This window comes from Colobus angolensis, unplaced genomic scaffold (genome assembly GCF_000951035.1).
Source record: "Colobus angolensis palliatus isolate OR3802 unplaced genomic scaffold, Cang.pa_1.0 Scaffold421, whole genome shotgun sequence".
NCBI lineage: Eukaryota > Metazoa > Chordata > Mammalia > Primates > Cercopithecidae > Colobus > Colobus angolensis.
In genome coordinates this window covers 1334767-1349636 of record NW_012117611.1, presented here as the reverse complement: position 1 = coordinate 1349636, position 14870 = coordinate 1334767, and the positions used below count along the sequence as shown (strand labels likewise).

The window sequence follows — 14870 nt, the reverse complement described above, 5'->3', positions numbered from 1 at the left end:
GTGACAATGATTTTCTAAGTCTGAAACGTGTATATCCTTTGGCAAAGCAAATTCCACTTCTTTTTTTACATTACAAGTTCTACTTCTGTATTGTTTCATTGCCTTTTTAAAAGCAAAGAGGTATCAATTTTAAAACTTCATTTGTAATAAGAAAATAACCTATAATATATACACATTTAACAGTTTAGGATGTTGGTATTTCAAGTGTACTTCCTTGATCTCCCACAAATTGGCAAGTTATTTAATACTTTTATTTATAAAAGTCTTCAGTTCTAAAAATAAGCTCCCTATAGAATACAGAACAAAAAGGAGAAAAGTGCTCACGCATTTTGAGGTTGAAAGGAAAGAACCTAAGAAAAGCAAAAGCATCTCAGAGTACTAAGCAGACCGCCAGAAAAGCATAGTCATCCTGAGAGTCATTCCTGAGACTGTATCCATCTAAAAATAGCTTCCACAAACAAATACTTCTTATATTTTCTCTTTTTAACTAAACAAATAGAAATTTTATTTATTTATTTTTAAGAGTAAAACAGGCCAGGCACTGTGGCTCATGCCTGTAATCCCAGCACTTTGGGAGGCTGAGGTGAGAAGATCGCTGAGGCCAGGAGTCTGAGATCAGCCTGGACAATACAGCAAGATTCAGTCTCTACAAATTTTTTTTTTAATTAGCTGGGTGTGGTGGCTTGCACCTATAGTCCCAGCTATTCAGGAGGCTGACGTGGGAGGACTGCCTGAGCCTAGGAGCCTGAGGTTACAGTGAGTTATAATCATACCACTGTACTCTAGCCTGGGTGACAGGGCAAGACCCTGTCTCTAAAATATAAATAAGTAAATATTTAAATAAATAAATAGCAAAACAGTACATAGTACTATCTAATTTACTCATTTGAACATCTAAAAAAATATAGGCCAGTTATTAAAAGTGAGTATTTCTGGAGAATGAAACTGGGAACGGGCCAAACTGAATGTTTTGACTTCACAATGAGTCAAATGACTATATTATGATATAATGACTATTATCATTTAAAAATCTATGGATTTTTAAAAGATGCAGATTATTGAGAACACTGGGCCATTTCCCCATAATTACTTAAAATATTTACAGGGCAACTAATTTTTATCATTAAGGTTACAGTATACACCAAAGTGTTAGGCTTGCATTTTTAATGCCTTTATGAACTATTTATATGAGACATATATTAAATGAACACTCTAAGTCTAATAATATTTATTTCTGTTTTTCAGCAAACGGAAGTTTTTGGTACAGATCATGGTGGTAAACTACGGCCTGTGGGCTACCTGCTGGTTTTTATAAATAGTTTTACTGGAATACAGCCATGCCCATTAAGTTATGTATTGTCTACAGCTGCTCTCACACTGCAACGGCAGAGTGCAATCATGATGACAGAGGCTACATGGCTGCAAGCCGAAAATTTTTATCAGCTGTCTCTTTATTAAAAAAAGTTTGCTGATGCCCACAGTAGATTCTAAATATTTTCTCAAAAAAGATTTTGTGCTTTTACTTTAGAATTAAATATTTGAATCAGGATAATCAAGAGAGAGAGATTGGGATTTAAATTTTTAGATATTTTAAAATTATAATAATCTATTCAAAAATTCATATATTGGCTTAAGTTATAAATATATTTATCCAAGTTTAATAATGAGTACAAAATGTTTCTTTTATGGTTAATTATACAAAAGAAATATTTTCAATAGGTATATAACAATGAGTATTTTATAGTTCTGTTATAAAATTCTTCATGTTAAATAAAATAACAAAACAGAATGACAATAAAAGGTTATTCTTACCTGTAACCTAAACCAATCTAATCTCATTCCTCTGAAATCAAATACTTCCCCATCTTCAACTGTAGTAACAGAAAAAAAAAAAGATTACAAAGCAAATTAATGTTTTCAGAAATCTATAAGCACATTTTAAATTTTAACAGCTAAGACAATTCTACTTCTGAGTATAGCTAAAAGAATTAAAGCCAGGGTCTTAAAGAGGTATATGTACACCCATGTTCATAGAATTATTCAAAATAGTCAAAGGTAGAATCAACTTAAATTTCCATTGATAAATGAATGAATAAACAAAATGTAGTATCTAAATACAATGGAGGCTGAGTGCAGTGTCTCATGCCTGTAATCCCAGCACTTTGGGAGACCGAGGCGGGTAGGTCACCTAAGGGTCAGGAGTTTGAGACTAGCCTGGCTAACGTGGGAATCCCATCTCTACTAAAAATACAAAAATTATCTGGGTGTGGTAGTGTGTGCCTGTAGTCCCAGCTACTTGGGAGACTAAGGTGGGACAACTGCTTGAACCTGGGAGGCAGAGGTTGCAGTGAGCAGAGATTGTACCACAGCACTCCAGCCTGTGCAACAGAGTGAGACTGGGTCTCAAAAATGAAATAAATAAATATCATAGACTATTATTCTGCCTAAAAAAGAAAGGAAATTCTGACACATGCTACTATGGCTGAACTTGAGGACATTAAGCCTAGTGAAATTAGCCAGTCACAGAAAGACAAATACTCTGTGATTCCACTTACATAAGGGATCTAGAGTAGTCATGCTCACAGAAACAGAAAGTTGAACGGAGGTTGCCAGGGGCTAGCAGGAAAGGGAAACGGGGCATTGTTGTTCAATAACCATTAAAAGAACTTGTTTTGCAAGATGAAAATGTTTTGGAGATTGGTTGCACAACAATATGAATAAACTTAACACTATTGAACTATACATGCAAAAATGGTTGATGGTCAATTTTATGTATATTTTACAATTAAAAAATAAAAACATTTTAAAATTTAAGAGTGAAGACAGTGAAACAATTCTCAAATCCTGTAAAGATGATGATAAAGGAGACAGTTGTGCTAAGGGAAGTAAAACCTTCTCTCCTAAGCTCTCTGATTCTCAGTGTGCTTACATGTCAATTTACAGGAGTTTGAATAGAATTTGAGAGATCCTACGAATAGAAACTTTGGACAGCATGCTGAAGTTCCACAAAATAACTCTACAGAAACCAAATATCACCAGAAAAAATTATTTTAGTTTCATTACTTAGATGTGGTAGCAATACAGACTGAACTAAGGAAAATGTTTATATATTTATTACTCAGAAGTTTTCAAGGTTTCTGATATCCTTTATTAAAAGACTAAAAGACTATAAAACTAAAACACACTATCAATCCACCAGAATGGAATGTTCGAATAATGGCAAGGTGATTATATGACATCAATTTTTGAGACTGACAGATTTGAGCTCAAATTCCTACTCCTGCTTAATAGCTATTAGAGCTTGGCAAATTATGCTCAATAACTGAGAGGTTAACCCTAAAACCCATAGTTTCCAAATCTGTCAAAAGTAATAACAGTGTTGAAAAAAGAAATGTGGAGTAAACGGGACAATATATATGTAAAGTGCCTGGCACAGACTAAACATTTTACAAATGGCATTAAATACTGTTATTGGTATGCTTGGATCAAATACATGATTTGCTACAAAATACAAATGTTTTATTGTTTTTGTTACAAAATGCTTTTCTTCCTGCTTAATAATTAGAAATATAAAACTATATTATTTTTGTAAATAGCATCACAAACCCATTTTGGATATCTTTGCTTCAGAGAACAATATTAAGACAAAAAATAATAGACCATTAGCCAAATTAACTGGTAAATTATCTCCTTAATAATAATCAAATTTGAAAATCTAATTAGAAGAAAATATGCTTTTATTTAAAAGGCTTCTTACCTTGTTTTACACTTAGGGAAGTCATAGTGTTAACAAAAGAGGACATGATGATTGATTCATCTTCAGGGCAAACAGAAAGATTCTGAAAAACAAAAAGACATCTAGTTGGGAAACAATTCAGGTCTATCAATTAGTAGACGGATAAACAAACTGGTATACCCATACTATGGAATATTTTTCAGTAATAAAAAAGAAATGAAATTTTAACACACACTGTAATACCAATCTCAAAACCATTATGTTAAGTGAAAGAAATAAAAAATAAATGATTATGTGTAAAAAAGTACTTTTCTCATACACTTTATAGGAAAATTTATATGGAAAAGTATTTTTAAGGTGAAAGTATAGTATGACTTACTTTCATACTATACTTTGTATGCTTTGTATGGACAAACACCAGTTGCTGTCAGGGGCTTATGAAAGAATGATAAAGGTGTACCATAAGGGTATATAAGCAAACTGTTAAAGGTGTTGGAAAAGTTCTATCTTGAATGTGGTGATGGTAATAGTTGCACAAATGTACACAGCTACCGAAATTTACAACATGCACTAAAAATGAGTGATTTTTATCGTATGTTAGGCCTCAACAAAACTAAGACCTAAAAACCCTTTTCAACCCAGCTAAAAAAATGAATATTTGATAAACTGTATTTAAAGTGGATGCTAAAAAAATAAATTCCTTTTAAAAAGTAGATGCTTAGCTTACAAACAGCATAAAACACAATTTCAAAACTTTATGATGTGAGTGAACTGTACACTTAAAAATCGTGAAAATGGTAAATTTTGTTACATATATTTTACCACAATAAAATATTAACGCCTATTGCAATCAACTATGCTAACAGGTTTACAACCTTAGTTCTAAATTTATATGCTAGCAAATGGTGAAAAACATTGTGAATATACTTTGCAACAGAAGAGGGTGGTAAAATGCTCAGACTTTGGAGTTAAAACTTGAGTTGGACTACTGGCTCTATTACTTACGAGCTGTGTAATAATGAGCAAATTACATAAGGCATTTCTTCTTCAACAAATAATGATAACTATATCCACTCTCAGAGGTATTCTACAGATTTGGTAAGATACACTGTCAATAAATCTGGCAATTACTAATATCAGTATGATTGCTGCTGATACTATACTATTATATAATCCAGAAGAAATGCTAAGAATTAATTTTCTCAGTATTAGTAAATTCCACTTTATATAAAAACAGATGAAGTGACTCAGGAATTCTGGTTTACTTTTTAAACTGTATGCTAGTATGAATAAATAATAAACAAGAACAAAAGGTTCTGGCTTATCTGGTAAGTAATAGCTATTCAAATAAAATTATAGTAAGGCAATAATACCCGAGGTTTTCTGTTCCCTTTTTAAATGACCATAGAAAGGAAGTATCTGAGCTCCATCTAGTGGATAAAAGAAGAAACAAACTATAGAGTTTAGAATACTAACTTGGAACAGTATATAGTAAAAAAAAATTACATGAACAATTTTTTTCTTATTATATTTTCAGATTGATTTGAAAAAAATGAGAACTTCAAAGTATGGTTATTTCTCTGGAAAACTAGCAGCTTTAGAGTAGTCTTTATATAAAGAGGATTCTTAACGGTTCTTTCTTTATACATTAGCTTACAGTCATTTGAAACATGTAATTCTACAAAGTGAAGCAAAATAAAATATTATTTCCTTAGGGTCAGTTTATTTGGAATAAAATTTTTTTAAATTTGAATAAAGATGAAAAACACTGAATAAGTAAATTATGGAAAGCAAAAAAAAGGCTAAAAATCAATTAAGGAAAAAAATTGGACATTTAAATGGGAATATCTATATGAAATCTTTATTTACTGGTCATCCTTTAACAATCTTCTTCAAAAAGATTTTTATTCTACTTTCCTTCTAACAGTTAATTATCAATTATATTGTCTCTATCATCTCTTCTGAATCTCCATAGCTTCTGCCCAAGCTCAGGCTCTCATCACCTCTCATTTAGCCTACTGCTGTCATTTTTCTTCTGGTCTCTCTGCCTCCTTACTTGGTTCCCAGCAATCTATCATCCACACTGAACCAGGGTGATCTTTCTAAGTAGTACATCTGATTTATGACTAACCTCCTCTTTCCCAAGGCCCTCTGTAATTTGGTGAGTATACACCTTCATCTTCGGGATAAATAATCGTGTCTTTCCTTGTGTTCACTCTGAGCTTTATATACAGTTTATGCACAATACCTAACACATTGGACTACAGCTGTTTCTTCCCTTCTAGGTAATGATCTCCTTGACAAAATATAAATATGATTTATCGCTTGGCACATGATATTTCATAAATGCCTGTTGACCAAACAAATCAAATACTATCAAAGGTGGGAAGGAAGGAACAAAAGGGAAATAGTATGAGATAGTTTTTACCTGCACGAGTTCATTGAGGACAACAGCATCAAAGCCAGAAAGGTACTGCACGTAATACCTCTGCATTACAGGTCCATATTTCCTCACATGTGCTCTAAGCTCTTCCATGTAAAATATTAATTCAGCAATGTGCCTTTTTTAAAATTTCAAGAAAAATATTTCAAATAATAAATTCACCATTATTAAAGAATATATTAGAGGCCCTAGATCTTATTCCTAAAAGTATTTTTCTTGTAAAGGGCACTGTTTAATACCTAATGTCAATTACTTCCTTTTTAAATTGTTTCATGAACAAAGAAATCATGGAAAGCAAAGAAAAAAAGAAAAAAGCTAAGGCTAAAAATTGACAGCAGAAAATCCAAACTGAAAATAGTGTTCACGGGCACAGTGGCTCACGACTGTAATTACAGCACTTCGGGAGGCTAAGGTAGGCTGATCACTTGAGGTCAGGGGTTCAAGACTAGCCTGGTCAACAAGGTAAAATCCCATCTCTGCTAAAAATACAAAAATTAGCTGGGCATGGTGGTGGGTGCCTGTAATCCCAGCTACTTGGGAGGCTGAGACAGGAGAATCGCTTGAACTCAGGAGGTTGAGGTTGCAGTGAGCCAAGATGGCATCACTGCACTCTAGCCTAGGTGACAGAGTAAAACTCCGTCTCAAAAAAACAAAACAAAACAAAATTAAATTTAAAAAAATCAAAAACAGGACATGTTATAAATACATCATCGAAAAATCTCAAATAAAAGAGGATTAGCAAGAAATAAAATTTTTCTGTATGCTCTTATTTTTCTGCTCCATTTTTCTAACTCTTATTGAGATACTGAACTAAAACAACACAAAGACATTTTAATGACACACTGGGTTGCAACTCTACAAACAGGATTTTTATTTAAATGTTTTGTGTAGTAAATAGTTTTAAAAAATGAATTCTGTAAAAAATATTACTGAGCATAGCAAGAAAACAAAAACTTTATCACCACAAAGCATACTACGAGAAAACAAAAGCCCTAATTTAAAACTAAAGTTGACTTTGCAGTCTAATATCACCTAATGATATATCACAAATATTCCAAGCTCTTCAAAATAATTTTGCTTCAAATATAAGTCTCCAGATTCCCCAGCCCATAAATCAGAATACAGATGGTGCACACCTTACAGTGATTTGGATGTACTATCTTTCTAATTTACAATGGTGCAGAAGCAATACACATTTAGTACAAATTGTACTTTGAACTTTGACTTTTTTTTCCACGCTAGCAATAGGCAGTATGATACTCTCTCATGATGCTGCCGCAGTTCCCAGTCAACTATGTGATCAGAAAGATAAACAACTTACACTCTTCAGTGTACTATGTTGCCAGATAATTTTGCCCAACTGTAGGCTAATAAAAGTGTTCTGGGCACATTTAAGGTAGGCTAGGCTAAGCTCTAATGTTCAGTAGATGAGATGTACTAAATGCATTTCAACTTAACAATATTTTCAACTTACAATGGGTCTATCAGGACATAACCCCATTGTAAATCAAAAAGCATCTATATACAGAAAATAATTTTTTAAATGTTGCTAACGTACTTATCTATAAAGTCGTCTGCACTCTTCTTTGGCATGTTATCTGCATGACGAAGTAGCCAGATGATTTCATCACGGGCAAAGGATAACGCCATAAAAACAAAAAGTGCCTGTTTAAAAAAAATAAGTGTTTATTCTTATTCAATGACTAAAAACAAACTTGTAATCTCTTTATGTGAAAAGTCATTGGCAAGAAGTGATAATATTAATTCAAAAGAGTGAGGAGACTAACAGGAGAGGACACAAGAGAACTTACAAGTATGTAGGAGAGAAAGAGCATGCATACAAGGGAGAAGAATGCAGGGAGGTATGATGTATGAATGTCAAGTCAGCAAATTCATTCTCCATTAAATATAAAAATCCTTTTATGTAGTCCCTGACTCAAATTTCAGTAAAATTTCATTTAGAAATGTTTTTTAAAATTTTAATATGGCACAATTATTGAAATAATAATTAAATCAGTTACCTTGGGACCTAGCAATCCAGGCTGATCAGAGAGGACAGTAGCCAATTCCTTCAGTGCAGATCTTAAAAACTTGCGTCTTTCTCTGTGCATTGAACCGCTACAGGGAAAGACACCATAATAGTTTATCTGCTTCTACTAAAATTTTTATTGGCAATTAAAGTAACTAGCATTACAGGTTCAACTTCCAAAGTCTTTTTTTAGGAAGCCAAAGTTCCTATAAAAATAATCTTCTATGTGTTTGTCATTAAGTGAGTTTCTAATCTTACATTTATCCTTTCTTGTGTTGCTTTTTAAACTACGTTTCTTCTGTTATTCTCCATCTATCAAAATCCTACCCAACCTTCAAGACCAGTCCTTCAAGAAGCATTTCCCAACATCCAGCTATTTATTGATGAATAATTTCTCCAATTTTAGTACCATACAGTTTTAAGCACTTTACAGACTGAAATTCTTGATGGTGACCAGGCCTATGCCTGTAATCCCAGCACTTTGGGAGATCAAGCTGGGTGGATTGCCTGAGCTCAGGAGTTCGAGACCAACCCGGGCAACATGGCAAAACTCCGTCTCTACTAAAAATACAAAAAATTAGCCAGGTATAGTGGGCGCCTGTAATCCCAGCTACTTGGGAGGCTGAGGCAGGAGAATCACTTGAGCCCAGGAGGCAGAGGTTGCAGTGAGCCAAGATCATGCCACTGCACTCCAGCCTGGATGACAGAGCAAGACTCTACCTCAACAACAACAAAAAAAGAAATCCTTGAAGCCAAAAACTGACTAACTGTATACCTTTTTGTCACTTCCATATAGAAATTAACAAATATAACTTAATAAATATCTGGTTATCTATATTCTTATTAAGTTATATTCCCATTAAATATACAAAACTGAATACACAAGAGCTATAGTCAATAAAGGTATTGGGATGAGATCTACTTGGCACTCTTGTTCAAAAATAGAAAGATGGGGAAAGGAAGGGATAATCATAAATATTCATATACTAAGTATTTTAAAATTAAGATTAGAAAACATTCTCACATATTAACAGAAGGAAAAAAATCATAAAATGTTCTAAGTATTCAAACTCCTCACACTACACAAAATACACACTGCTCCAAGAAAGTTTTAGAATTTAGATAGGTGCATAAATGTGTGTGTGTGTGTGTGTGTGTGTGTATGAATGACGCCTATGCCAAAAACCCAAGTATAAAGAATATACAACACTAGTAATTTTGCTGTGACACAGTAGGTCAGTTTCAGAGGACTCAAATTAAAATCCATCCTCTCCCTGCATGACCTTAGGTTCCAACTCTAAGTTTCAGTTTTTCGTCTATGGAATAAGTATGATGGCACCTGTCTCAAAAGATGCACAATCTTTCATGATGCCTCATATACAGTGCTTCTATGTTACTTTAATTTCAATGACAAGCTCTTTTTACTGACAATAATAAAGTCATCGTATCTTTCCAAGAAGAAAATGAACAAATGTTATTTTGATTATTTTACTTCACAGGATTACTGTGAGGAGTCTGTGGTGTTTATTGGGAGAAAATGTCTATAAAGTACTTGGGCCTGGCACCGCTTACTACTTATAATTATTTTATTTAATAAATAGTAAGAAGGAAAATAAAAATACCTTACTTGTAAACGATCTTTATAAAAGATAGCTATGCCTATATGTCTGCCTATAGTAGGGTCTATCCCATGAAGAAATAATAATTATGTGCATTTCTGCAAGTCTAGAGAGGAATTCTAATGAACTCCAAAGTATGTTATTTGCACTAGAAATCATTTTTGAAAATTAAGCACATGTACTTCATTCAAGTAAATAAAATATGCATGAGGAATGATATAGCACAGATACAATGAGTAAAGATGGTTTAAATTCCCAATATCTATCTTATAGCCTAAACTGAAATTCTAAAACTTCCCGTGGTTTCATAGTTTTCTCTATGGAGTGATGCTTGCCTTCTCTCTGCCTTATATAGAAATACTGATAGATCAAATACTATTATCTGTATATAGTACCTAAGTTCACTGCAGAAAATATTCTACATTAAGTACATCATATATGTAACAAAGTGAAATATTATTTAGAATTATTTAATGAGAAAACTGGAAAGTTGTTCAAAGATTTAAAATACACTAATTTTTCACTTAGGATAGCTACATATTTACTAATATAAGAAACTAAAATTGGGAAAGAGGTGTACTCTTAAAAGTAAACACTTGCCGAGCACGGTGGCTCATGCCTGTAATGCCAGCACTTTGGGAGGCTGAGGCGGTTGATCACTGAGGTCAGCAGTTCAAGACCAGCCTAGCCAACATGGTGAAAGTCTCCACTAAAAATACAAAAAGTAGCTGGGATTGTACAGCGGGTGCCTGTAATCCCAACGATGCAGGAGGCTGAGGCAGGAGAATTGCTTGAGCCGGGAGGTGGAGACTGCAGTGAGCCGAGATGGCATCACTGCACAATAACCTGGGTGAGAGAGCGAGACTGTCTCAAAAAAAAAAAAAAAGAAAATATTATCTGGAAGAGTTATAAGGATATATTAATTTTCATGTAGTAGTACAAAAATCATATTGGTATGCAGCGCATAGTGGCAGTGAGATTACACCCAAAGTAAGAGTCCTTTGTGTGATACTTCCTTATAGCATTTTATCAACACTTCAAAAACATTTAAAATCTGACTTCACTAATTCCAAGGTTCTACATATTGAGGCTATATACTTAATATTTCTCATTGACTGAAAGTCCCCCTCTACTACCATATCTTGCATACTATTAATCTGTACTCACTTCAACAAAATGATGCTTTAAGAAGTTTTTTCTTGATTAAAACTACCACAGATAAAATAAAACTACTTACGCATGTGACACGGCTGCCTCCTTGCATTCTCTTATGTCATTAATACGTTTATTATAGCTAGGTGCAAAAACAAATTAGCATGTTAGTTTAATTTGATTAATAACTGTCAAAATGAGTAAGTCTAATACTAGAAGTCAATTAAAAATGACATTTTCAATTTAAAACCTGGCCCTCAAACTGGAAGTGCATGGAAGAATCTACCCACACTTTTTCCTAGCACTTAGATGTCCAGTCAAGCCTTCCTAAAAGAAAAAAAGTCACATTATATTAAATCCAATAATAAAATTAAACTTCACAATGTAGATTTTTTAAATTAAACGTTATTACTTCCTTAAGCCTCAAAGGAGACACTGAAATTATACTTCTGATGTAATTAACATCAGAAGTTATTTCCAAAAATCTCAAGTACTGACAAAGCTATCATTTCTGACTTTTTAATCAAGTCTATCTTTAAGCACGAAAAAATTCTGAAAGGATATATATTAGTGATCAAAAGTAGTGACGGTTTGGATAAAAAGGTTTTGTGATGGAGAAAACTGAGGCAGAAAAGCATTTGCCGACTTTAAATTATTTTAAGAGAACTATATATTTTAAGCTATGTATTTTTTTTTAAAAAACTTACTTTTCAAATAAAATTAATTAACATCAGCTTAAAGATGCTACCATAAAAACAAATGCTAATAAACAATTTCATGAATAACAGATATAAAAACTCAAAATTCCTAAAATGTTAAAGAAAAAATATCTTCCTGACAACCTCTCTAAAAATCTCTTACACTATGGCCGGGTATGGTGGCTCACACCTGTAATCCCAGCACTTTGGGAGGCCAAGGTGGGTGGATCACTTGCCGGCAGGAGTTCAAGACCAGCCTGGCCAACATGGTGAAACCCCGTCTCTACTAAAAATACAAAAATTAGTTGGGCATGGTGGCGGGCACCTGGAATCCTAATTACGCAGAAGGCTGAGGCAGGAGAACTGCTTGATCCCGCGAGGAGGAGGCTGCAGTGAGCCGAGATTGCACCACTGCACTCAGCCTGGGTGACAGAGCGAAACTCCATCTCAAAAATAAATTTAAAAAAAGTAAATAAACAAAAATCTCTTACACTAAAATGAACTCCAACTTCTATATTTAAGTGCTCTAAGATTTATGTATTCTTTGAGCAAATTTCCAAAATATAATAATTCTGTAACCATCACCCTCTATAATTAATAAGATTTTATACTTACGGTTTGACTATGATAATTCATATTTTAAACTGGATGATCATTCACAATTAAATTAAAAATGGAAACTTCTCACAACTTTAAATACAGAGATTCTCAAATGATAAATTTATCATTAGTAAAGCATAACAAAGACAACTGGTTTCACGGTGCCATTAAATTTACTTGCACCATACATAAGTTCACTCAATACACAGGGGCTAATTGGTTTTAAATGTTTACATGTATTTAAATATGATTCCACAACGAGTTTGTCAGTATGCTAGTATATGATATTAATATAAGTTTCATGATTTGCAATCTAAATCAACTAGAAAATGACAAAGCCCATCTTGCATATAATATTTCAGGGTATTCCACCATCTAAAATAAGAGCTGAAAAGTACATAAGGCACTATTTATCCTATGACTGACAGATCACTGGCATAAGAATATCAGTATGGTGACAGAAATCAGAACAGTAGTCACTTGAGAAAGGAGTGGGGGGAGTAGGGGACTAGGCATGGCAGTACCTGACCAGAAAGAAGCACAAAAGAATTTTCCAGAGATGATGGAAATGTTCTTACATCTTGATTTAAGTGGTGATAATGCAGGAGCATTCATATGCAAAGTCAATGAGTTATACAACTAAGATGTATGTATTTTTCTGTTTATATATTTTATCTCAATAAAATACTCGTGAAGAAAAGGGCAGATTCCTTTAACCTCTCCAAGATACAGATACAGGAGGTTAAAGGTGATGCTCAGGAACCTGGATTTCAATTTGCATTTCAGGGTAATTCTTACGTACACTAAAATGTGAGATATATTGGCTTAAATTTAGTGTCAGACATATACACATACATTGAAATATCTAGAAGTTTTATTTCATTTTAATTTCATTAGGTCATTATTCAACTGGATGTGAAATAAATGTAGGCAAATTTCATTGTTATCTGAAGCTAGGAAGCCCAACATAAATATTCAATATAAGTACAGCGGATCCTAGGTATTTTTAAACATTTCATAACTGCCACCAAGTCTGAGTTCAACTTAGCTTTTATATATTGGCTGAAGAATCTCAAGTGGAGAGAAATAAAGTTATTTAAAATTTCTAAGAAACACATTTCAGATAATTATTTGCTGAGCTGGAAATAAATGAAAATAAATCATGTGGAATATTTTATATTATTTAAATAAAAACAACATGATTTCCTACATGCAGTGGTATCATTTCTGTAATTGTTATAATTAATCCAATTAACTATTTTTTATTGCTTCATATAGTTTTACAAGTACACCCTATTCTAAAATAACACTTATAAAAATTTTAAACCCTAAAATGTATACGGTACTTTCACATCGAAAAACATATATGACTTGCAAAAAAGAAGACACATCTTCCTTCTCCTGTATTACATGCTTTGAAACGTCAAGTAACCTCAGTTTTTTTTAATATGTTAAGTTACCTGTAAAAAATATGATTATTACCTATCAGGTTGACTGTTAAAAACAACTTCCTGGGATCCAAGTCAGATGGTATAGGCTGTATCTTCCTCCAGAGTGAGACTACTCCTTTATCCCCAAAACTTCAGTAAAGATAACTCACTCACCACCCTTCTCCAAAAAAGACAAAATAAATGAAAATGCCATACCCTCGTATGTTTACAAATAAGTCTTCCGCAGCTTTGTGTATGTGGAAAACTTCATCCCGAAAGAGAGACAGGCAAGAGCTACTTTGAAGAGCTAGCTTCCAAAGGTTCAGTGCTGTAGCATCAGTATTTAGGATCCCATGGCACAAAATAAAGCCAACTTTAAATAAAAAGAAAAGCAAATATAAATGTAAATGTAAAAGTATTCCAAGGTTTGGTAACAGTGTAGCTTTTGGAAAATACAGAAAGGTAACCACGATCACTAGATTGAGGCTTCTGAGTAACAGTAACAATACCTATGTATAAGCCATGGTAACAACATGTTTCTTTTCCAATTATAATTTTCTGTATTCTGCAAAACCAGTTATTTGAACCTGCACTGACAAAACGGGAAAAATGTCACTTCTGGGTTATGAACCAAGTCATTTTAATAAAAGTAACATTTATAAAATATTTTCAACCAAAGATCAGAACTTTCTAATTAACATATAATGCAGTAATCATTACAATTGTTATAATAACTTAAAAATAAAGCTTATCTTAGGGCCCGGTGCTGTGGCTCATGCCTTTAATCCCAGCACTGTGGGAGGCTGACGTGGGAGGATTGCTTGAGCTTAGGAGGCAGAGGTTGCAGTGAGCCGAGGTTGCGCCACTGCACTCCAGCCTGGGTGACAGACCCTGTTTCAAAAAAGTTTTTTTAAATGGCCAAGTGCAGTGGCTCATGCCTGTAATCCCAGCATTTTGGGAGGCGAAGGCAGGCGGATCATGAGGTCAGGAGTTCGAGACCAGCCTGACCAACATGGTGAAATCCCGTCTCTACTACAAATACAAAAATTAGCCAGGAGTGGTGGCGCACCCAGCTATTCAGGAGGCTGAGGTAGGAAAATCGCTTGAACCTGGGAGGCATAAGTTGCAATGAGCCAAGATCATGCCACTGCACTCCAGCCTGG

General features: G+C 33.7%; 1 protein-coding gene across 1 annotated transcript in view; it reads right to left on the bottom strand.

Annotated features, from left to right (window-relative positions):
- NCKAP1 (NCK-associated protein 1) overlaps window positions 1-14870 on the bottom strand; it is a 100604-nt gene that overhangs the window by 48116 nt on the left and 37618 nt on the right. The window contains exons 8-14 of the mRNA XM_011956684.1: window positions 13924-14080; window positions 11065-11121; window positions 8201-8297; window positions 7738-7844; window positions 6165-6297; window positions 3758-3839; window positions 1813-1871 (exon numbers count right to left, since the gene is read on the bottom strand). Coding sequence (XP_011812074.1) covers window positions 1813-1871; window positions 3758-3839; window positions 6165-6297; window positions 7738-7844; window positions 8201-8297; window positions 11065-11121; window positions 13924-14080 — 692 coding nt within the window. The remainder of the gene's footprint in view (window positions 1-1812; window positions 1872-3757; window positions 3840-6164; window positions 6298-7737; window positions 7845-8200; window positions 8298-11064; window positions 11122-13923; window positions 14081-14870) is intronic.